General features: G+C 49.9%; 1 protein-coding gene across 6 annotated transcripts in view; it reads left to right on the top strand.

Annotated features, from left to right (window-relative positions):
* Nucleotides 1-23,712, top strand: part of LOC144595024 (uncharacterized) — a 108,067-nt gene that overhangs the window by 46,642 nt on the left and 37,713 nt on the right. For all 6 annotated transcript variants that reach the window (XM_078401955.1, XM_078401956.1, XM_078401957.1 and 3 more), the window contains exons 7-12: nucleotides 1,600-1,680; nucleotides 4,029-4,119; nucleotides 7,107-7,218; nucleotides 8,618-8,778; nucleotides 12,128-12,242; nucleotides 14,036-14,153. In XM_078401955.1, coding sequence (XP_078258081.1) covers nucleotides 1,600-1,680; nucleotides 4,029-4,119; nucleotides 7,107-7,218; nucleotides 8,618-8,778; nucleotides 12,128-12,242; nucleotides 14,036-14,153 — 678 coding nt within the window. The remainder of the gene's footprint in view (nucleotides 1-1,599; nucleotides 1,681-4,028; nucleotides 4,120-7,106; nucleotides 7,219-8,617; nucleotides 8,779-12,127; nucleotides 12,243-14,035; nucleotides 14,154-23,712) is intronic.

The raw sequence follows: 23,712 nt of genomic DNA, 5'->3' as shown, positions 1-23,712 counted from the left end.
TTAGACAATAGACAATAGGTGCAGGAGGAGGCCATTCGGCCCTTCAAGCCAGCACCGCCATTCAATGTGATCATGGCTGATCATTCTCAATCAGTACCCCGTTCCTGCCTTCTCCCCATACCCCCTGACTCTGCTAATGGTCTACCCCTTATTCTTGTAAGAGTCTGTCCGTCTTCTCCTGCATTTGTATCTGTGTGTGTGAAAGCAGAGCTATGTCGTCTGCAAAGTCAAGGTCATCTATCTGCTCCCACATTGTCCACTGAATTCCATTTCTTTTCCCTTCAGTTTCCATCACGATCCAGTCAATTGCCAGGAGGAACAGGAATGGTGACAGTAGACATCCCTGCTTGACTCCCGTCTTGACACTAAAGCTCGGGGAGAGCTGGCCTGCATGCTTTACTGTGCACGAGGTTCCATCGTACCAGTTCTTGATTAAGTTTATGATCTTGGTGGGAATTCCACAGTGGTCCATTATGTGCCATAGCGTTGTCCTACGTTAGAGGCAGGAAACATGTTCCCAATGTTGGGGGAGTCCAGAACCAGGGGCCACAGTTTAAGAATAAGGGGTAGACCATTTAGAACGGAGATGAGGAAAAACTTTTTCAGTCAGCGAGTTGTGAATCTGTGGAATTCTCTGCCTCAGAAGGCAGTGGAGGCCAATTCTCTGAATGCATTCAAGAGAGAGCTAGATAGACAATGATCAGCCATGATCACATTGAATGGCGGTGCTGGCTTGAAGGGCCGAATGGCCTGCTCCTGCACATATTGTCTATTGTCCTGTCTAAGCTGTCAAACGCTTTTTCAAAGTCAATGAAGTTGATGTACAGGAACGTGTTCCATTCAATAGACTGTTCAATGATGATGCGCAGTGTTGCTATGTGGTCTGTGCATGGGCGATCCTTCCTGAATCCTGCTTGCTGGTCCCATAGCCTCTCGTCTACAGCTTCCTGAAGACGGTTGAGGATGACCCGGTTGAGGATTTTACTGGGTACAGAAAGTAGGGTGATCCCTTGGTAGTTGTTATAATCTTAGGTTACCTTTTTTTGGCAGTTTCACAATGTATCCCTCTGCCCATTCTGTGCGTGTCTTTTATTCCTCCCAAATTCTCTCAAAGAAGCCGTAGAGCATGTCTGTTGATGAGTCTGTGTCTACTTTAAGGGCTTCAGGTGCAGCCTTTATTTCTGGTTTTGTTGGTCTATCACACTTAATATGTAGTGGTATCCTGGTGTTGGGAATATGTGGCTGCACTGCCGGTCGTGGCCTGTTTAGGACTTCTTCGAAATGCTCTACCCATCTGTCGAGCTGCGCCTCCTGGGTTGAAAGCAGTTGGCCGTTCTTGTCTGTAATTGGTTTGTTACTGTGCAGGCGTGTCTCCCCACGTTAAACAAAGTCACGCACAGGTGTCCGACCCTATGGAGAGGACAGTCACACTCGCTTCCAGTGACCGCCGATGATGATGTAGGTTAACGTACAGGGGGGGGATCACTGGTCGGCGCGGATTCGGCGGAGTTGTTTCCGCGCCGTATCTTTAAAAAAATCTCGGTGATGGGCGACAATGATAAACCAATGTTATTTCCTGTGTGTTTTCTGTTTCTACAGGTGGCTGTTCTGCTTCTGCACCTCCACACCATGGCCAAACAAAACCCACGTGAATTCGAGGACCTCGACACAGAAACCCAGGTAAACAAAATGCATCGGAAAGAACTGCAGACGCTGGGTTTAAATCGAAGATAGGCACACAACACTGGAGTAACTCAGCGGGACAGGCAGCGTCTCTGGAGAGAAGGAACGGGCGACGTTTCAGGTCAAGACCCTTCTTCAGACTGAGAGTCGGGAGAGGGAAGCGAGAGAGATATGGATGACGATACAGCGATAGATACAGAACAAACGAATGAAAGACACACCGAGAAAGTCACGACGATAAAGGAAACAGGCCATTGTTAGCTGTGGGCTAGATGGAAACGAGTTTTATCCACCTATTAGGCTTGAGTTTGACGTCATTGTATGTATGTACAGAGTCATAGAATCATAGAATCTAAAGAAGGGTCTCGACCCGAAATGCCACCCATTCCTTCTCTCCTGAGATGCTGCCTGACCCGCTGAGTTATTCCAGCATTTTGTGAAATAATTACCTTCGATTTGTACCAGCATCTGCAGTTATTTTCTTACACTTCTAACTTCCAGCGTATACAAGCCCAGTCGCTCCATTCTTTCGACATACGACAGTCCCGCCATCCCGGGAATTAACCTTGTGAACAGCACCAGAGACCCGGGTTCGATCCTGACCACGGGTGGAGTCTGGACGGAGTTTGTATGTTCACTCTGTAAAAGCGCAGGGGTTTTCTCCGGGTGCTCCGGTTTCCTCCCACACTCCAAAGAGGTGCGAGTCTGTAGGCTAATTGGCTTCGGTAAAATTGGGTTGATCGCGAGACGGGGCGGACTGAGCGGGCCGTCGGGCCTGTGTCAGAGTATTATCTGAATGGTGTCTGCGCTGGATGTCAAAAAGGTCTACTCCGCTGAGTAGAGTGTGATGAACTCTGGGGACTGTTTGAAACACTGAGGTTGAGAACCTGCCACGGCTGACTGGATAGGTGTGAAATAGTGGCAGGTAGTGCAGAGCATGGAGCTGAACTGTGGGGAAAGGCATTCTTGCCATAGAGGGAGTACAGAGAAGGTTCACCAGATTGATTCCTGGGATGGCAGGACTTTCATATGGAGAAAGACTGGATAGACTCGGCTTGTACTCGCTGGAATTTAGAAGATTGAGGGGGGATCTTATAGAAACTTACAAAATTCTTAAGGGGTTGGACAGGCTAGATGCAGGAAGATTGTTCCCGATGTTGGGGAAGTCCAGAACAAGGGGTCACAGTTTAAGGATAAGGGGGAAGTCGTTTAGGACCGAGATGATAAAGTTATTTTTCACACAGAGAGTGGTGAATCTGTGGAATTCTCTGCCACAGAAGGTAGTTGGGGCCGGTTCATTGGCTATATTTAAGAGGGAGTTAGATGTGGCCCTTGTGGCTAAAGGGATCAGGGGGTATGGAGAGAAGGCAGGTACGGGATACTGAGTTGGATGATCAGCCATGATCATATTGAATGGCGGTGCTGGCTCGAAGGGCCGAATGGCCTACTCCTGCACCTATTTTCTATGTCTATGAAATGAGGAATGAGGAACTGTGGGGAGTGAGGAAAATGTGGGGAGGTAGATATCTAACCACCTATAAATGAGGGGTAAATATTTTACAACCAACAGATTTCCTGTTTACTCACAATTTGCCGAAAGCTTAACTTCCCCAAATGTTTATTCAAAATGTACCACCTGGTGGGACTGACATATGAGGAAAGATTGGAAAGACTGGGCTTGTATTCACTGGAGTTTAGAAGGATGAGAGGGGATCTTATAGAGACATATAAAATTATAAAAGGACTGGACAAGCTAGATGCAGGAAAAATGTTCCCAATGTTGGGGAGTCCAGAACCAGGGGCCACACAGTCTAAGAATAAAGGGGAGGCCATTTAAAACTGAGGTGAGAAAAAACTTTTTTCAACCAGAGAGTTGTGAATCTGTGGAATTCTCTGCCACAGAGGGCAGCGGAGGCCAATTCACTGGATGAATTTAAAAGAGAGTTAGATAGAGCTCTAGGGGCTAGTGGAATCAAGGAAATGGGGAGAAGGCAGGCACGGGTTACTGATTGTGGACGATCAGCCATGATCACAATGAATGGTGGTGCTGGCTCAAAAAGCCTCCTCCTGCACCTATTTTCCATGTTTCTATGTATCTGTACACTGTGAATGACTCGATTGTAATCATGTATTGTCTTTCCGCTGACGTGTTAGCACGCAACAAAAAGCTTTTCACTGCACCTCGGTTCACGTGAGGATAAACTAAACTGAACTGAACCGATAGATTTCTCTGAAGCTTTGCACTGTGATTAAAGGACCAGTGGTAAAATACAGCATTTTGCACATTTATCTGTATAATTCTAAAGCTTGTGTTTGACCGTGCGTCTTTTCCTCCCCACCCCCAGGGGGAGCTTGTGGGCATTCTGCGCTTTGTGCTGGACAACGAAGAAGGAATCCACATGGACAATAGCCTGGCCACGTTTTTGCAGAATCGAGGTAACTCACTACACTGAAATAACTTTGCCACAACATGTAACAGGCATTTGAACAGGTACATGGACAGCAGTTTAATGTGGATAAGTGTGAGGTTATCCACTTTGGTGGTAAGAATAGGAAGGCAGAGTATTATCTGAATGGTGTCAAGTTAGGAACAGGGGACATACAACGAGATCTGGGTGGCCTAGTGCATCAGTCACTGAAAGGAAGTATGCAGGTACAGCAGGCAGTGAAGAAAGCCAATGGAATGTTGGCCTTCATAACAAGAGGAGTTGAGTATAGGAGCAAAGAGGTCCTTCTGCAGTTGTACAGGGCCCTAGTGAGTAGGCCATTTAGAACTGAGATGAGGAAAAACCTTTTCAGTCAGAGAGTTGTGAATCTGTGGATTTCTCTGCCTCAGAAGGCAGTGGAGGCCAATTCTCTGAATGCATTCAAGAGAGAGCTAGATAGAGCTCTTAAGGATAGCGGAGTCAGGGGGTATGGGGAGAAGGCAGGAATGGTGTACTGATTGGGAATGATCAGCCATGATCACATTGAATGGCGGTGCTGGCTCGAAGGGCTGAATGGCCTCCTCCTGCACCTATTATCTATTGTCTATTGTCTATTGGATGGGAAAGGTTTAGAGGGATATATATCGTTGGGTTGTTTAAATTAATACTGACTAGCTAATTAAATTATTGCATCGTATGGGAGGCACATTCCCAATCTCATTGTACCCCTGTACAATGACAATAAAGATATATTGTATTGTATTGTATTGTATATGGGATTGGCTTAGATGGGGCTAGGATTGCCAGCTGTCTGTATTAGCCGGGACATTCCGTATATTGGGCTAAATTGGTTTGTCCCATACGGGACCGCCCTAGGCCCGGGGGCCGCTGTAGGCCCGGACAGTGTAGGCCCGGACGCCCGGGCGCTGCCAAACGGATGTTGCTTAGCAACCAGTCTCCCAGCCCGAGCGGCCGCCATTGGGAGCGGGAGCACGTGGCCGCTGGCTGGGCGAGGTCACGTGGGGCGCGGGGCGGTGACGTCACCTTGTCCCTTATTTAGGAGTGAGATAGTTGGCAACCCTAGATGGGGCATCTTGGTCTGCACAGACGAAGGGCCTGTTTCCATGTCTGGATTAAGCCTTGGGACTGGAGTGGGTTTTATCCTGAAGATGAAAGAGAGAATGTATTATAGAGACGCGACAAACTGCACATGCTGGAATTTTCAGCAAAAAGCTGTCGGACACAGAGGGGTCAGTCGGCATCTGTGGAGGGAATGGTCAGACCCTTCCGCCCATTCCCCCTCCACTTCCCGTCCCTATCCACCTCTTCCCTCTCTCCGGCTTTACATTTCACTCCACCTCTTCTCTCCTTTTCTGACACCCTTTGGTCTCCTTTCCACCTGCTCCAGCCTTTGTCGTTTACTCCCCCCCCCTCTTCCCATCAACTGTACCCACCTATCACTCGCCACGCTTTGTCCCGTCCCCACCTCTCTTTTCCAGCTTTCCCCCTCCGGCTCCATCAGTCTGAAGAAGTGTCCTGACAGAAACATGGAAAATAGGTGCAGAGGAGGCCATTTGGCCCTTCGAGCCAGCACCGCCATTCATTGTGATCATGGCCGATCATCCACAACCAGTAACCCGTGCCTGCCTTCTCCCCATATCCCTTGATTCCGCTAGCCCCTAGAGCTCTATCTAACTCACTCTTAAATTCATCCAGTGAATTGGCCTCCACCGCCCTCTGTGGCAGAGAATTCCACAAATTCACAACTCTCTGGGTGAAAAAGTTTTCTTCTCACCTCAGTTTTAAATGGCATCCCCTTTATTCTTAGACTGTGTGGCCCCTGGTTCTGGACTCCCCCAACATTGGGAACATGTTTCCTGCATCTAGCTGGTCCAGTCCTTTTATAATTTTATGCGTCTCTATCAGATCCCCTCTCATCCTAAACTCCAGTGAATACTGATACGTTCTACTCAGTATCATTCTCAAAAGCACGCCTTAAGTTGGAGACCAAAACTGGACACGTCTGGACACAAGATCGCCATTCCAACTCTCTGTGTAAAAGCGCAGGCACAGCTTTACCATATTGTTCCATGTATACATCACGTGCAGCTTTACCATATTGTTGCATGTATACATCACACACAGCTTTACCATATTGGTGTGTGTATACATCACACGCAGCTTTACCATATTGTTGCGTGTATACATCACACGCAACTTTACCATATTGTTGCATGTGTACATCACGCGCAGGTTTACCATATTGTTGCGTGTATACATCACAGGTAGCTTTACCATATTGTTGCATGTGTACATCACACGCAGCTTTACCATATTGTTGCATGTGTACATCACACGCAGCTTTACCATATTGTTGCATGTATACATCACACGCAGCCTTACCATATTGTTGCGTGTATACATTACACGCAGCTTTACCATATTGTTGCATGTGTACATCACGGGCAGCTTTACCATATTGTTGCGTGTATACATCACAGGTAGCTTTACCATATTGTTGCATGTGTACATCACATATCTCCCCCTTAGAATTGTGATGCTTTTTAAAAATCATAATGATTTTTATATCCATTATGCTTCCAAAGTATTTTTCTGTAACAAAACCCAATTTAAGTAAGTCCAAAAATATGCATCATTTTGTATCCAATTAAATCCAAATCAAAGTTTACATATCCAATTCTTATTTAGAATGTGTATATCATCCTCAATGTAATTCTATCAACCAAATGCAAGCCCAAGTCGTCTGTCCATCCCCTCTGCAGATGCTGCCTGACCCGCTGAGTTCCTCCAGCACTTTGTGCTTTATCTTAGCGAGCTTATTGCCCAGTTAAGCCAAGCAATAGCTTGTCTTCTACACATTCTTTGCTGTGTTTCTTTAAACTGTTGCTCTGTTTTGTCGCCTTTGATTTATAACCACCGCGGAAGAATTAATGGCAGCTTTGTTAAGAGACGATCGTTTCTTCTCTGTCTTTACAGCTTTGTCTCCAGTGGCTCATCTTCACAGCGCCAGTTCAGATGAAGTCACCCCTCAAATGTTCTTTGGGGCACATAGACAGAGAACCCAGTTTCTGACATCGAAGGTGTACAGGTCAGTAGCATTCAGTGTGCCTAGTTTACAGTATTGTGTTCGGTTTAGAGTATTGAAAGCAAAGATACTAGAGGAACAAGATGGACCACTCTGTTGAAATCGCCTGTACTGAAGTATAGTACGCAAAGGAGCGTATCGTCCGTCATTTTAGTAAGCAAAACCCGCCGTTCGATCTGCCTCTCGCAGTGTAATCAGTGTTTTGGGGGAACAGTATGTGTGATGATACCATTAAAACGCAGAATATATCTCATCTATCAATTCACAGATTTTTGTTATTTTTATTTTAAAATGTTTCTGCCGACTAAAATGGCGCCGTGACATACTAAGGTTTTTAGGGTCGAGTGCTCTATCTTGTTCCTCTAGTATCTTTGATTGAAAGGGTTCAGAAAAGATTTACGAGGTTGTTGCCAGGACTAGAGGGTGTGAGCTACAGGGAGAGGTTGAGCAGGCTGGGTCTCTATTCCATGGAGCGCAGGAGGATGAGGGGAGATCTTATAGAGGTGTACAAAATCATGAGGGGACTAGATCGGGTAGACGCACAGAGTCTCTTGCCCAGAGTAGGGGAATCGAGGACCAGAGGACATAGGTTCAAGGTGAAGGGGGAAAGATTTAATAGGAATCCGAGGGGTAACTTTTTCACACAGAGGGTGGTGGGTGTATGGAACAAGCTGCCGGAGGAGGGCCTGTTGTGTGGCCGAGGGGTGTGTAGTTCAGCAGGGACATTGTGGGCAAGGGGTGTGTGGGTGTGGCGTGCACGTGTGGGTGAGGGGTGTGTGGGCGTGCACGTGTGGGCCGCGGGGTGTGGCGTGCACGTTGTGGGCGGTGGGTGTGGCGTGCACGTGTGGGCGAGGGGTGTGGGCATGGCAGCGGTATTGTGGGCCGCGGGGTGTGTGGGTGTAGCAGGCACGTGTGGGCGAGGGGTGTGGGTGTGGCGTGCACGTTGTGGGCCGCGTGGTGTGCCAACGTGGCAGAGGTATTGTGGGGTGAGGGGTGTGTGGCGGGCACATTGTGGGCCGCGCGGTGTGTGGGTGTAGCAGGCACGTGTGGGCGAGGGGTGTGGGTGTGGCGTGCACGTTGTGGGCCGCGTGGTGTGCCAACGTGGCAGAGGTATTGTGGGCTGAGGGGTGTGCGGCGGGCACGTTGTGGGCCGCGCGGTGTGTGGGCGTGGCGTGCACGTGTGGGCAAGGGGTTTGGGTGTGGTGTGCACATGTGAGCCGCGGGGGTGTAGGCGTGGCGTACACATTGTGGGTGAGGGGTGTGTGGGGGTGGCGTGCACGTTGTGGGTGAGGGGTGTGTGGGCGTGGCGTGCACGTTGTGGTGCTGCCTGGGGTATTGTGGGCTGCAGCATCTGTGGGCGTGCTGTACCGACCGCTGCGCGTGTGTTTGTCCCGTGCTGCAGCTGCAGCCCGTCCACGTCACCAGCGTCGCCGATGCAGGACTTCATGCAGACGCCGCAGGTGCAGGTGCGGCGCATGAAGAGGCAGCTGGTCACTGCACAGTTGCTTCACAACGACCTGGAGATCGATCTGACGGAGGCTCGCAAGCTCATCACTGAGAAAGGTAATGGCGGGGAGACCACGTGCGCGGGGCAAGGCGGGGGCGGGAACGGGGGCAGCGAAGGTTCACCAGATTCACGGACAGCGTCTTCCCAGCTGTTATCTGGCAACTTGCAGATCGAGCTGACGGTGGCTCGCAAGCTCATCACCGAGAAAGGAACGGTGGCACGGTGGCGCAGCGGTGGAGTTGCCGCCTTACAGCGAATGCAGTTCCCGACTACAGATGACAATAGACAATAGACAATAGACAATAGGTGCAGGAGTAGGCCATTCAGCCCTTCGAGCCAGCACCGCCATTCAATGCGATCATGGCTGATCACTCTCAATCAGTACCCCGTTCCTGCCTTCTCCCCATACCCCCTCACTCCGCTATCCTTAAGAGCTCTATCCAGCTCTCTCTTGAAAGCATCCAACGAACTGGCCTCCACTGCCTTCTGAGGCAGAGAATTCCACACCTTCACCACCCTCTGACTGAAAAAGTTCTTCCTCATCTCCGTTCTAAATGGCCTACCCCTTATTCTCAAACTGTGGCCCTTTGTTCTGGACTCCCCCAACATTGGGAACATGTTATCTGCCTCTAATGTGTCCAATCCCCTAATTATCTTATATGTTTCAATAAGATCCCCCCTCATCTTTCTAAATTCCAGTGTATACAAGCCCAATCGCTCCAGCCTTTCAACATACGACAGTCCCGCCATTCCGGGAATTAACCTAGTGAACCTACGCTGCACGCCCTCCATAGCAAGAATATCCTTCCTCAAATTTGGAGACCAAAACTGCACACAGTACTCCAGGTGCGGTCTCACCAGGGCCCGGTACAACTGTAGAAGGACCTCTTTGCTCCTATACTCAACTCCTCTTGTTACGAAGGCCAACATTCCATTGGCTTTCTTCACTGCCTGCTGAACCTGCATGCTTCCTTTCATTGACTGATGCACTAGGACACCCAGATCTCGTTGAACTCCCCCTCCTCCTAACTTGATGGAACCCGGGTCTCCGTCTGTACGGAGTCTGTACGTTCTCCCCGTGACCTGCGTGGGTTTTCTCCGAGATCTTCGGTTTCCTCCCACACTCCAAAGACGTGCAGGTGTGTAGGTTAATTGGCTGGGCAAATGTAAAAACAATTGTCCCTATTGTGTGTGGGATAATGTTAGTGTGCGGGGATCGCTGGTCGGCGTGGACCCGGTGGGCCGAAAGGGCCTGTTTCCGCGCTGTATCTCTAAACTAAAAATGCTGTAAGGCACAGAAACAGGCCCTTCAGCCCAACCCTCCCGTGCTAACCAAGAGAGGGTTCACCAGCACGTTACCTGGGCTTGCGGCTCAGAGTGATACGGCACAGAAACAGGCCCTTCAGCCCAGCCCTCCCATGCTAACCAAGAGAGAGTTCAGAAGAACCTGACCTGGGCTTGCGAGCAAGAACAGCAGAAGATCAGGCCCTTTGGCCCAACTCTTCCATGCTGACCAAGATGCCCCATTTTCGTTGTAAATTCATGATGGACCGAAATTTCCATTCTATCTTTGTTCACATGACGATAATAAATAATGCTAACAACGTTCTCAACGTTCTTGCCCCAAACTTCACACCAAAGTCTTGTCTGCCTCACCTATAGACGCACAGAGTCTCTTGCCCAGAGTAGGGGAATCGAGGACCAGAGCACATAGGTTCAGGGTGAAGGGGAAAAGATTTAATAGGAATCTGAGGGGTAACTTTTCCACACAGAGGGTGGTGGGTACATGGATCGAGCTGCCAGAGGAGGTAGTTGAGGCTGAGACTATCCCATCGTTTAAGAAACAGTTGGACAGGTACATGGATAGGTCAGGTTTGGAGGGAGGTAGGTGGGACTAGGGTAGCTGGGACCTTGTCGGCCGGTGTGGGCATGTTGGGCCGAAGGGCCTGTTTCCACGCTGTATCACTCTGTGACTATGACCAATGCAGCCCCAAAGTGCCCTGCCCCGTGGAAGCAGAACTGGTACAATCTTTCTCATCTCTTTGAACCTTGCGTGAAAAATAGTCACTGTACATTGAAATGCATTGAGAGCAGTCACATTTAGAACAATATATCGAAAGCAAGGGACACAAATGTGCAGCATAGTTCACAGAGTCATACAGCACAGAAACAGGCCCTGTTGCCCAACTTTAGTTGAGTTTAGAGAAACAGCGCGGAAACAGGTCCATTGAGCAGGGGCTGTCTCCCAACCACAGGCCCGGCTCGCTCGGCGATAGAGGGCCGCCGAGCCCGGCACTTGTTCGCTCCGTGGATCGGGAATTGGGAAAGCAGTGGAAGGAGGCGACGGCGGAGGCTGGACAAAAGGCCGAGGGTCGCCAACTGTCCCGTATTAGCTGGGACACACCGTATTTTGGGCTAAATTAGTTTGTCCCGTACGGGACCGCCCTTGTCCCGTATTAGGCCCGGGGGCCGCTGTAGGTCTGGACAATGTAGGCCCGGACACTGTAGGCCCGGGGGCTGCTGTCGGTCCGGACAGTGTAGGCCTGGAGGCCCGGGAGCAGCCTAACAGAGGTTGCATAGCAACCCACCTCCCGGCCCGGGCGGTCGGCATTGGTGGAGCGGGAGCACGTGGCCGCTGGCTGGGTGAGGCCACGTGGGGCGCGGGGCGGTGATGTCACCTTTTGTCCCTTATTTGGGAGTGAGGTAGTTGGCACCCCAAGGTGCGGGAGGCACCCCCCTGCCCCTGGGGAACAAGGCCTGACGAGGGACTTGGGATCGGGGGGGGGGGGGGGGGGTGCGACCGGAATAGAGACGACGGCTATAACGGGCCTTTGTGGCCAGCTGCAGCTGGGACTGTAAAATGGTGCCTCTAGCCTTTGGACTCGGTGGACTGTTGTGTACATTCTGCACCGACTGGGGCGATCATGCTGATGTACGTTCAGGGATAGCTTAGTTTAGTTTAGAGATACAGCATGGAAACAGGCCCTTCGGCCCACCGGGTCCGCGCCGACCAGCGATCCTCGCACACTAACACTACCCTACACACACTAGGGACAATTTTTACATTTATACCAAGCCAATTAAACTACAAACCTCTATGTCTTTGGAGTGTGGGAGGAAACCGGCGACCCGGAGAAAACCCACGTAGGTCACAGTGAGAACGTACAAACTCCGTACAGACAGCACCCGTAGTCGGGATGGAACCCGGGTGTCCGGCGCTGCATTCGCTGTAAGGCGGCAACTCTACCATCGTGCCGGATCTGTATGCAAACACTGTGTTTCACTGTACCTGGTGCACGCGACAATGAAGAAACCATCTGGGCCGTACGCAGGTCCACGGTTTGCACGCGAGCTCCACTGATTCAACAATCGGCAGCTGGTTCACGAGTTGTTCCCTCTCGCCAGACACACACATCTCCATCATGCAGCAGAAGGTCGACCGGCTGGTGAGGCAGACGGAGAGACAGGCGTCCGAGGAACAGCCCGACGAGCTGGGCCGCCTGCAGGAGAAATGCGAGAGGTAATACTGTGGCCGCTCGCTCCAGCGCAGTGCCCGGGGAACTCCGCAATACAGGCTTCACAAATGGCCCTTCGGCCTACCGAGACTGGCAGGGTCTTTTGTAGGAAGGAACTGCAGATGCTGGTTTCAACCAAAGATAGACACAAAAACAGAGAGAATAGGTGCTGGAGGAGGCCATTTGGCCCTTCGAGCCAGCACCGCCATGCAGGCCCACCGAACCCTCGCCAACCAGCGATCCCCGCACGCTACCGTTCAGTCTGAAGAAGGGTCTCGACCCGAATCGTCACCCATTCCTTCTCTCCCGAGATGTTGCCTGACCCGCTGAGTTACTCCAGCATTTTGTGAATAAATACCCGCACACTACTAGTTCTATCCTACACTATAGGGACAATTTTACAGAAGCCAATTATCCTGCACATCTTTGGGATAGAAACATAGAAAATAGGTGCAGGAGGAGGCCATTCGGCCCTTCGAGCCAGCAGCACCATTCATTGTGATCATGGCTGATCACCCACAATCAGTAACCCGTGCCTGCCTTCTCCCCATATCCCTTGATTCCACTAGCCCCTAGAGCTCTATCTAACTTTCCCTTTTAAATTCATCCAGTGAATTGGCCTCCACTGCCTTCTGTGGCAGAGAATTCCACAAATTCACAACTCTCTGGGTGAAAAAGTTTTTTCTCATCTCAGTTTTAAATGGCCTCGCCTTTATTCTTAGACTGTGTGGCCCCTGGTTCTGGACTCCCCCAACATTGGGAACATTTTTCCTGCATCTAGCTTGTCCAGTCCATTTATAATTGTATACGTTTCTATAAATTCTATTTAGAATTCCTTCTAAACTCCAGTGAATACAAACCCAGTCTTTCCAAACGTTTCTCATATGGCAGTCCCACCATCCCGGTGATTAACCCGGTGAACCTACGCTGCACTGCCGCAATAGCCAGGATGTCCTACCTCAAATTAAGAGACTAAAACTGCACACAATATTCCAGATGTGGTCTCACCAGGGCCCTGTACAATTGCAGAAGGACCTCTTTACTCCTATACTCAAATCCTCTCGTTATGAAGGCCAACATGCCGTTAGCTTTCTTCACTGCCTGAAGCAGCTGGAGTAACTCAGGGGACAGGCAGCATCTCTGGTGAGAAGAAATGAGTGACGTTTCGGGTCGAGATCCTTCAGGCTAGTTAGGAATAGGGAAAACAAGAGATATAGACAGTGATGTAGGGAGATAAAGATCAATGAATTAAAGATATTCAAAAATGTAACGATGATAAAAGAAACAGTTGTTAGCTGCTTGTTGGATGAGAACGAGAAGCTGGTGCGACTTGGGTGGGGGAGGGATGGAGAGAGAGGGAATGCCGGGGCTACCTGAAGTGAGAGAAATCAATATTCACACCACTGGGCTGTAAGCTGCCCAAGCGAAATATTAGATGCTGTTCCTCCAATTTGCGTTGAGCCTCACTCTGACAACCGAGGACAGAAAGGTCTGTGTAGGAATGGGAAGGCGAATTAATGTGTCCAGCAACCAGGAGATCAGGTTGGTTCAGGCGGGCAGATTCTTGATCAGTGCGGGTGTCAGGGGTTATGGGGAGAAGGCATGAGAATGGGTGTGGAGAGGGAGGAGAGATAGACGAGCCAGGATTGAATGGCAGAGTAGACTCGATGGGCCGAATGGCCTGATTCTGCTCCTGAAACTGATGGGGGAGTTTATTTTCCCGTTGTTAGTTTGAATGTAGAATCGTTTCTCTTTGACTCGTGTATTAATTGGATGCTTTGACCGCCTTTCTCCCCAGTTTGTTGAACAGACTACGAGATGCCCAGAAACAGAGTCAGGATCTAAAGACCGAAAAAAGCCAGACCGAGCGAAAGATTGATAAACTCGAAGAGGAAAATGGTGACCTGTTGTACAAGGTGATCTTCCGTTGAAAAAATTAAACTTGTGCTACAACTGATCCTTGCATGGGTCTGTAGGAAAATAACTGCAGATGCTGGTAGACACAAAATGCTGGAGTAACTCAGCGGGTCAGGCAGCATCTCTGGAGAGAAGGAATGGGTGACGTTTCAGGTCGAGACCCTTCCTCAGAATGATGTCAGGGGAGGGGGCGGGACAGAGATTGGGACATGGTCATAGAGTTGAAGGGCAGGAGGAATCACAGAGGGGGGGGCAGTGAGAGAAATGTTGTCCCACTTTTTAAGAAAGGAGGGAGAGAGAAAACGGGAAATTATAGACCAGTTCATCTGACATCAGTGGTGGGGAAGATGCTGGAGTCAATTATAAAAGACAAAATTGCGGAGCATTTGTAAAGTAGTAACAGGATCGTTCCGAGTTAGCATGGATTTACGAAGGGGAAATCGTGCTTGACTAATCTTCTGGAATTCTTTGAGGATGTGACTAGGAAAACTGACAGGGGAGAGCCGGTGGATGTGGTGTACCTCGACTTTCAGAAAGCCTTCGACAAGGTACCACATAGGAGATTAATGGGTAAAATTAGAGCACATGGTATTGGAGGTAGGGTACTGACATGGATAGAAAATTGGTTGACAGACAGAAAGCAAAGAGTGGGGATAAATGGGTCCCTTTCAGAATGCAGGCAGTAACTAGTGGGGTACCGCAAGGCTCGGTGCTGGGACCGCAGCTATTTACAATATAAATTAATGACTTGGATGAAGGGATTAAAAGTACTATTAGCAAATTTGCAGATGATACAAAGCTGGCTGGTAGTGTGAACTGTGAGGAAGATGCTATGAGGTTGCAGGGTGACTTGGACAGGTTGTGTGAGTGGGCGGATGCATGGCAGATGCAGTTTAATGTGGATAAGTGTGAGGTTATCCACTTTGGTGGCAAGAATAGGAAGGCAGAGTATTATCTGAATGGTGTCAAGTTAGGAAAAGGGGACGTACAACGAGATCTGGGTGTCCTAGTGCATCAGTCACTGAAGGGAAGCATGCAGGTACAGCAGGCAGTGAAGAAAGCCAATGGAATGTTGGCCTTCATAACAAGGGGAGTTGAGTATAGGAGCAAAGAGGTCCTTCTGCAGTTGTACAGGGCCCTAGTGAGACCGCACCTGGAGTACTGTGTGCAGTTTTAGAAACATAGAAACATAGAAAATAGGTGCAGGAGTAGGCCATTCGGCCCTTCGAGCCTGCACCGCCATTCAATATGATCATGGCTGATCATCCAGCTCAGTAGCCTGTACCTGCCTTCTCTCCATACCCCCTGATCCCTTTAGCAAAAAGGGCCACATCTAACTCCCTCTTAAATATAGCCAATGAACTGGCCTCAACTACCTTCTGTGGCAGAGAATTCCACAGACTCACCACTCTCTGTGTGAAGAAATGTTTTCTCATCTCGGTCCTAAAAGACTTTCCCCTTATCCTTAAGCTGTGACCCCTGGTTCTGGACTCCCCAACATCGGGAACAATCTTCCCGCATCTAGCTTCTCCAACCCCTTAAGAATTTTATATGTTTCTATAAGATCCCCCCTCAGTCTTCTAAATTCCAGCGAGTACAAGCCCAGTCTATCCAGTCTTTCCTCATATGAAAGTCCCGCCATCCCACGGATCAATCTGGTGAACCTTCTCTGTACTCCCTCTAAGGCAAGAACGTCTTTCCTCAGGTTAGGAGACCAAAACTGCACACAATACTCCAGGTGCGGTCTCACCAAGGCCCTGTACAACTGCAGCAGAACCTCCCTGCTCCTAAACTCAAATCCTCTTGCTATAAATGCCAACATACCATTCGCTTTCTTCACTGCCTGCTGCACCTGCATGCTTGCTTTCAATGACTGGTGCACCATGACACCCAGGTCACGTTGCATCTCCCCTTCTCCCAATCGGTCACCAATTTGGTCTCCAAATTTGAGGAAGGATATTCTTGCTATTGATGGCGTGCAGCGTAGGTTTACTAGATTAATTCCCGGAATGGCGGGACTGTCATATGTTGAAAGACTGGAGCGACTAGGCTTGTATACACTGGAATTTAGAAGGATGAGAGGAGATCTTATCGAAACATATAAGATTATTAAGGGGTTGGACACGTTAGAGGCAGGAAACATGTTCCCAATGTCGGGGGAGTCCAGAACAAGGGGCCACAGTTTAAGAATAAGGGGTAGGCCATTTAGAACTGAGATGAGGAAAAACCTTTTCAGTCAGAGAGTTGTGAATCTGTGGAATGCTCTGCCTCAGAAGGCAATGGAGGCCAATTCACTGAATGCATTCAAGAGAGACCTAGATAGAGCTCTTAAGGATAGCGGAGTCAGGGGGTATGGGGAGAAGGCAGGAACGGGGTACTGATTGAGAATGATCAGCCATGATCACATTGAATGGCGGTGCTGGCTCGAAGGGCCGAATGGCCTATTCCTGCACCTATTGTCTATGAAGTCCAATGTGCCAAAAGTCTTTTTGACCACCCCATCTACCTGTGACGCCACCTTCAAGGAACTATGTACCTGGTCTCCTAGATCCCTCTGCTCTACACTCCCCCAGAGTACCACCCAATTTTGTACCATGCGTGAAGCTTACTTTCTAAAAAGTTGAAGATGAACTGGAATCTCTCCTCAACGGACTTGTCTTCAATTATCTGCAATGCATTTTCTTTGCCATTTCTGAAATAAGAAAGATTGTTAAATATTTTTTTTAAAGTTGCTGTACATAGACAAAGATTTGATTACTGTACCATCGACTCCATCTACACCTCACGCTGCCTCGGCAAGGCCAGCAGCATAATCAAGGATCAGTCTCACCCCGGTCACTCCCTGCCTGCCTTCTCCCCATATCCCTTGATTCCACTCGCCCCTGGAGCTCTATCTAACTCTCTTTTAAATTCATCCAGTGAATTGGCCTCCACTGCCCTCTGGCAGAATTCCCCAAATTCACAACTCTCTGGGTGAAAAAGTTTCACCTCAGTGTTAAATGGCCTCCCCTTTACTCTTAGACTGTGGCCCCTGGCCTCTGCACCAGCATCGCCATTCACTGTGATCATGGCTGATCATCCACAATCAGTAACCCATACCCCCTGACTCCACTATCATGAAGAGCTCTATCTAACTCTCTCTTGAAAGCATCCAGAGAATCGGCCTCCACTGCCTTCTGAGGCAGATAATTCCACTGATTCACAACTCTCTGGGTGAAAACGTTTTTCCTCACCTCCGTTATAAATGGCCGACCCCTTATTCTTAAACTGTGGCCCCTGGTTCTGAACTCCCCCAACATTGGGAACATGTTTTCTGCCTTTAACGTGGCCAACCCCTTAATAATCTTATATGTTTCGATAAGATCCCCTCTCATCCTTCTAAATCCCAGTGTATACAAGCCTAGTCGCTCCAGTCTTTCAAGATACGACCGTCCGGCCATCCCGGGAATTAACCTAGTAAACCTACGCTGCACGCCCTCAATAGCAAGAATGTCCATCTCAAGTTTGGAGACCAAAACTGCACACAGTACTCCAGGTGCGGTCGGTCTCACCAGGGCCCTGTACAACTGCACACAGTACTCCAGGTGCGGTCGGTCTCACCAGGGCCCTGTACAACTGCACACAGTACTCCAGGTGCGGTCGGTCTCACCAGGGCCCTGTACAACTGCACACAGTACTCCAGGTGCGGTCGGTCTCACCAGGGCCCTGTACAACTGATGGCCCAACCTTGGTTCCACGAACCCCTCCCAATGACTCACCACCCTGTCCACCTGAGGGGCCGCGTTCAGCGAGCCGTGCTCCTGCCCGCCCACGTCTCTCTGTTCTGCAACAGTCTCCAGGGCTCCACCGTTTACTGTGCAATGCTTGCCCTAGTTGGACGTGGCAAGTTGCAACACCTCGCCTGGGCTTTTGTGACAACCCAGTAGTTTACTGGTCACCGTTACTGACAGTGAGTGGTACCGCACTTCCAGGTGCCGTGTCAGTCTGGCACAGCGGCGAGGCAGGTACAGCGCCAGAGACCTGGGTTCACCAGGTTCACCCCCGGGATGGCGGGACTGTCATATGAGGCAAGATTGTGAATGATCAGCCATCATCACATTGAATGGCGGTGCTGGCTCGAAGGGCCCAATGGCCTCCTCCTGCACCTATTGTCTATTGGAAAGACTGGCCTTGTATTCACTGGAATTTAGAAGGATGAGGAGGGGATCTTGTAGAGAGGCATGAAAATAATAAAAGGACTGGACAAGCTAGATACAAGAAAAATGTTTCCAACGTTGGGGGAGTCCAGAACCAGGGGCCAGACAGTCTAAGAATAAAGGGGAGGCCATTTAAAACTGAGGTGGGAAAAAACTTTTTCAATAGACAATAGACAATAGGTGCAGGAGGAGGCCATTCGGCCCTTCGAGCCAGCACCGCCATTCAATGTGATCATGGCTGATCATTCTCAATCAGTACCCCGTTCCTGCCTTCTCCCCATACCCCCTGACTCCGCTATCCTTAAGAGCTCTATCTAGCTCTCTCTTGAATGCATTCAGAGAATTGGCCTCCACTGCCTTCTGAGGCAGAGAATTCCACAGATTCACAACTCTCTGACTGAAAAGGTTTTTCCTCATCTCAGTTCTAAATGGCCTACCCCTTATTCTTAAACTGTGGCCCCTGGTTCTGGACTCCCCCAACATTGGGAACATATTTTTCCTGCCTCTAACGTGTCCAACCCCTTAATAATCTTATACGTTTCGATAAGATCTCCTCTCATCCTTCTAAATTCCAGTATATACAAGCCTAGTCGCTCCAGTCTTTCAACATATGAAAGTCCCGCCATTCCGGGAATTAACCTAGTAAACCTACGCTGCACGCCCTCAATAGCAAGAATATCCTTCCTCAAATTTGGAGACCAAAACTGCACACAGTATTCCAGGTGCGGTCTCACTAGGGCCCTATACAACTGCAGAAGGACCTCTTTGCTCCTATACTCAACTCCTCTTGTTATGAAGGCCAACATTCCATTGGCTTTCTTCACTGCCTGCTGTACCTGCATGCTTCCTTTCAGTGACTGATGCACTAGGACACCCAGATCTCGTTGTACGTCCCCTGTTCCTAACTTTTCACCATTCAGATAATACTCTGCCTTCCTATCCTTACCACGAAAGTGGATAACCTCGCACTTATCCACATTAAACTGCATCTGCCATGCATCCGCCCACTCACACAACCTGTCCAAGTCACCCTGCAACCTCATAGCATCTTCCTCACAGTTCACACTACCACCCAGCTTTGTATCATCTGCAAATTTGCTAATGGTACTTTTAATCCCTTCATCCAAGTCATTAATGTATATTGTAAAAAGCTGCGGTCCCAGCACCGAGCCTTGCGGTACCCCACTAGTCACTGCCTGCCCTTCTGAAAGGGACCCATTTATCCCCATTCTTTGCTTTCTGTCTGTCAACCAATTTTCTATCCATGTCAGTACCCTACCTCCAATACCATGTGCTCTAACTTTGTCCACTAATCTCCTATGTGGAACCTTTTCACCCAGAGAGTTGTGAATTTGTGGAATTCTCTGCCACAGAGGGCAGTGGAGGCCAATTCACTGGATGAATTTTAAAAAGAGTTAGATAGAGCTCTAGGGGCTAGTGGAATCAAGGGATATGGGGAGAAGGCAGGCACGGGGTACTGACTGTGGATGATCAGCCATGATCACAATGAATGGCGATGCTGGCTCGAAGGGCCAAATTGCCTCCTCCTGCAACTATTTTCTATGTTTCCATCTATGTTTTCTATGATCCTGACTATGGGCGCTGTCTGTGTGTGTGGAGTTTGCACGTTCTCTCTGTGGCCGCGTGGGTTTCCTCCGGGTGCTCCGGTTTCCTCCCACATGCCAGAGACGTGTGGGTTTGTAGGTCAATTGGCCTCTAAATTGCCCCCAGTGTGTAGGGAGTGGATGAGAAAGTGGGATAAGATAGAACTAGTGTGAATAGCCTCCTCCTGCACCTATTGTCTATTGTCACCACCACCCCTGGCAGTGTGCCAGGCACCCACCACCCTCTGTAAAAAAAAAACACCAATTAAACAAAAAAAACCTACCTCGAATAAGTTGATAAATTCATAAACTGTAGGGACATAATTAGGCCATTCAGCCCATCAAGTCCACTCCGCCATTCAATCGTGGCTGACCTATCTCTCCCTCCTAACCCCATTCTCCTGCCTTCTCCCCGTAACCCCTGACACCCGCACTAATAAAAAAATAACTTGCCCCACACTTTTCCATTAACCTTTCCCCCTCTCACCTTCCACCGATCCCCTCTCACCTCCGATCCCCTGTCGTGTTTGGACATTTCCACCCTGGGGAAAGGCACTGGTAAGTTCATAAGTGATTGGAGCAGAATTAGGCCATTCGGCCCATCAAGTCTACTCCGCCCTTCAATCACGGCTGATGTCTCTCTCTCCCTCCTAACCCCATTCTCCTGCCTTCTCCCCATAACCCCTGACACCCGCACTGATCAAGAATCTATCTATCTCTACCTTAAAAATATCCACTGACTTGGCCTCCACAGCCGTCTGTGGCAAAGAATTCCACAGATTCACCGCCCTCTGGCTAAAGAAATTCCTCCTCATCTCCTTCATAGAAAATAGGTGCAGGCCCTTCGAGCCAGCACCGCCATTCATTGTGATCATGACTGATCATCCACAATCAGTAACCCGTGCCTGCCTTCTCCCCATATCCCTTGATTCCACTAGCCCCTAGAGCTCTATCTAACTCTCTTTTAAATTCATCCAGTGAATTGGCCTCCACTGCCCTCTGTGGCAGAGAATTCCACAAATTCACAACTCTCTGGGTGGAAAAGTTTCTTCTCACCTCAGTTTTAAATGGCCTCCCCTTTATTCTTAGACTGGGTGACCCCTGGTTCCTAAAGGAGCGTTCTTTAATTCTGAGGCTGTGCCCTCTGGTCCTAGACTCTCCCACTAGTGGAAACATCCTCTCCACACCCACTCTATCCAGGCCGCTCCCTGGCTGTGTTTGGTGTAAGCCGGAGCCTGCTGTTCCTGGTGTGTGGCATCTCTGTATTGCCGTGTCAGTGGCGTGGGTTGAGGGTGACAGTTGTTGGTGAGGAGGGCAGTGTGCGTGTGTGTGTGGTGGAGCAGGGGCTCGGGGCAGTGGCAGGGTGAGGGGCGGGCGGGCCGACATGCGGGCGGGCAGGCGGGCAGGTGTGGACGATCGCTTTCTCTTCGTTTCCTCAACGAAGCTGCAAAAAGCCAACAAAGGCTTTTATGTTCACCGGCCAATCGGCCACCTGCTGCTCTCTGATGTCACTGAGGGGTTTAAGCTTTTAGTTTGTAAACGTAAAAAAAAACCTCGCTCTGACTGCAGCACCAGGTAGGGCAACATCTCTGTGTGTGTGTGCGTGCGTATATGTGCGTGTGCGTGCGTGTGTGCGCGGGTGTGGGTTTGTGTGTAGGTGTGTGTATGTGTCTCTCGTGTGTCTGTCTCTGTCAATTTTTTGTCAATTTTAAAAACTTTATTGGCATGATACGATACATCGTTATATTGCCAAAGTATAGAACATAACATACATATTTTAAATGAATGAATATAAATACGTGTACAATGCATGGGTAGATATGCCCCTGTACATATATATATACACGCAATACATTTATAGCCTTTTATCGATTGCTACTCGTTCTTGCAGTTGTAAGCAGTGCAGCAAGTTAGCAAGTTTAGCAGGTCAATATTAATTTTCTTAATGTCAATTAGAAAATGTCTCTCTCTCTCTGCCTCTCTCTCTCTGCCTCTCTCTCTCTCTGCCTCTCTCTCTCTCTGCCTCTCTCTCTCTGCCTCTCTCTCTCTCTGCCTCTCTCTCTCTGCCTCACTCTCTCTGCCTCTCTCTCTCTGCCTCTCTCTCTCTCTGCCTCTCCCTCTCTGCCTCTCTCTCTGCCTCTCTGTCTCACTGCCTCTCTGTCTCACTGCCTCTCTGTCTCACTGCCTCTCTCTCTCTGCCTCTCTCACCCTCCCTCCCCCTCCATCTTTCTCTGCCTCTCTCTCACTCTCCCTCTCTCTCTGCCTCTGTTTCTCTCTCTGCCTCTTTCTCTCTCTCTGCCTCTCTTTCTCTCTGCCTCTTTCTCTCTCTCTGCCTCTCTTTCTCTCTCTGCCTCTCTGCCTGTCTCTCTCACTCTACCTCTCTCTCTCTCTGCCTCTCTCTCTCTCTGCCTCTCTCTCTCTGCCTCTCTCTCACCCTCCCTCTCCCTCCCCCTCCATCTCTCTGCCTCTCCCTCCCCCTCTCACCCTCCCTCCCCCTCCATCTCTCTCTGCCTCTCTCTCACCCTCCCTCTCTCTCCCTCTCCCTCTCCCTCCCCCTCCATCTCTCTCTCTGCCTCTCCCCTCTCTCTCTCCTTCTCTCCCTCCTCCCCCATCCGTGTGGCCAGCTCTCACAGTGCGGCCCTCCCAGAGGGATTCTGCCCGTCTCTGTCGGGGCCCTTGGGTGGTGGGTGACCACACCGGGAGTCCCCTGCAACCTGTTTCCCTCGCGGTTGGTTCACAGACTCGCCAACCGCCCGCCATGTTTGCGGGCTGGAAGATTCCGTGTCCCACGTGTACACGTGAGGTTGCAGCCCCTGTTCCAATACCTAGAGGGGCTGCTCCTTTTGTCTTCTGGCTGCACTTCACACCCACAGCCCCCATCTCTGGACACCCCTGTGCGTAGGGGAGAGGGTGGGGGTGTGGGGGTGGGCGAGGATGTCCTGTTTGGGTTGGGTTGCTCCTGGGCCTGGCCAAGATGGCGCCAGGCAGAGGTGGGCTCTGCCCGTGCCGGCCGCCCGCCCCTTTTCCGGGGTTACGTCCGTGCCCGGGTGAGGTTAGAGAGGGACCACGCGCTGTCCAAGGGCGGGCATTGATTGCCGGGACCGCTGGGCACCGCGGGATGGGGATGGGGGGGATGTATTCTCAATGAGGATGGGGAAGTAGTTGTTTCGGAGTCCATTTTGTATGTTTGTTTGACGTGTATTCCGGTGGCTGGGTTTTGTTTCGTTTTATATTGTCCTGTAAATGTTGTTTTTAATAATTGATTCAATTATTTTTGGTTTAAAAAAATAAAAGACAAAACAAAATAAAACCAGCGCGGCCTTCCCACAGCGCCCCCCCCCCCTCTCTGACAGAGTCCCCACCCTGACCACACTCTCACTGCACTCCTGCTGCCAGGCAATAATAGACAATAGGTGCAGGAGGAGGCCATTCGGCCCTTCGAGCCAGCACCAACATTCACTGTGATCATGGCTGATCATCCGCAATCAGTAACCCGTGCCTGCCTTCTCCCCATATCCCTTGATTCCACTAGCCCCTAGAGCTCTATCTAACTCTCTTTTAAATTCATCCAGTGAATTGGCCTCCACTGCCCTCTGTGGCAGACAATTCCACAAATTCACAACTCTCTGGGTGAAAAAGTTCCTCACCTCAGTTTTAAATGGCCTCCCCTTTATTCTTGGACTGTGTGGCCCCTGGTTCTGGACTCCCCCAACATTGGGAACATTTTTCCTGCATCTAGCTTGTCCAGTCCTTTTATA

Source organism: Rhinoraja longicauda, chromosome 7 (assembly GCF_053455715.1).
Source record: "Rhinoraja longicauda isolate Sanriku21f chromosome 7, sRhiLon1.1, whole genome shotgun sequence".
NCBI lineage: Eukaryota > Metazoa > Chordata > Chondrichthyes > Rajiformes > Arhynchobatidae > Rhinoraja > Rhinoraja longicauda.
This window is presented reverse-complemented; position numbering and strand designations above follow the sequence as displayed.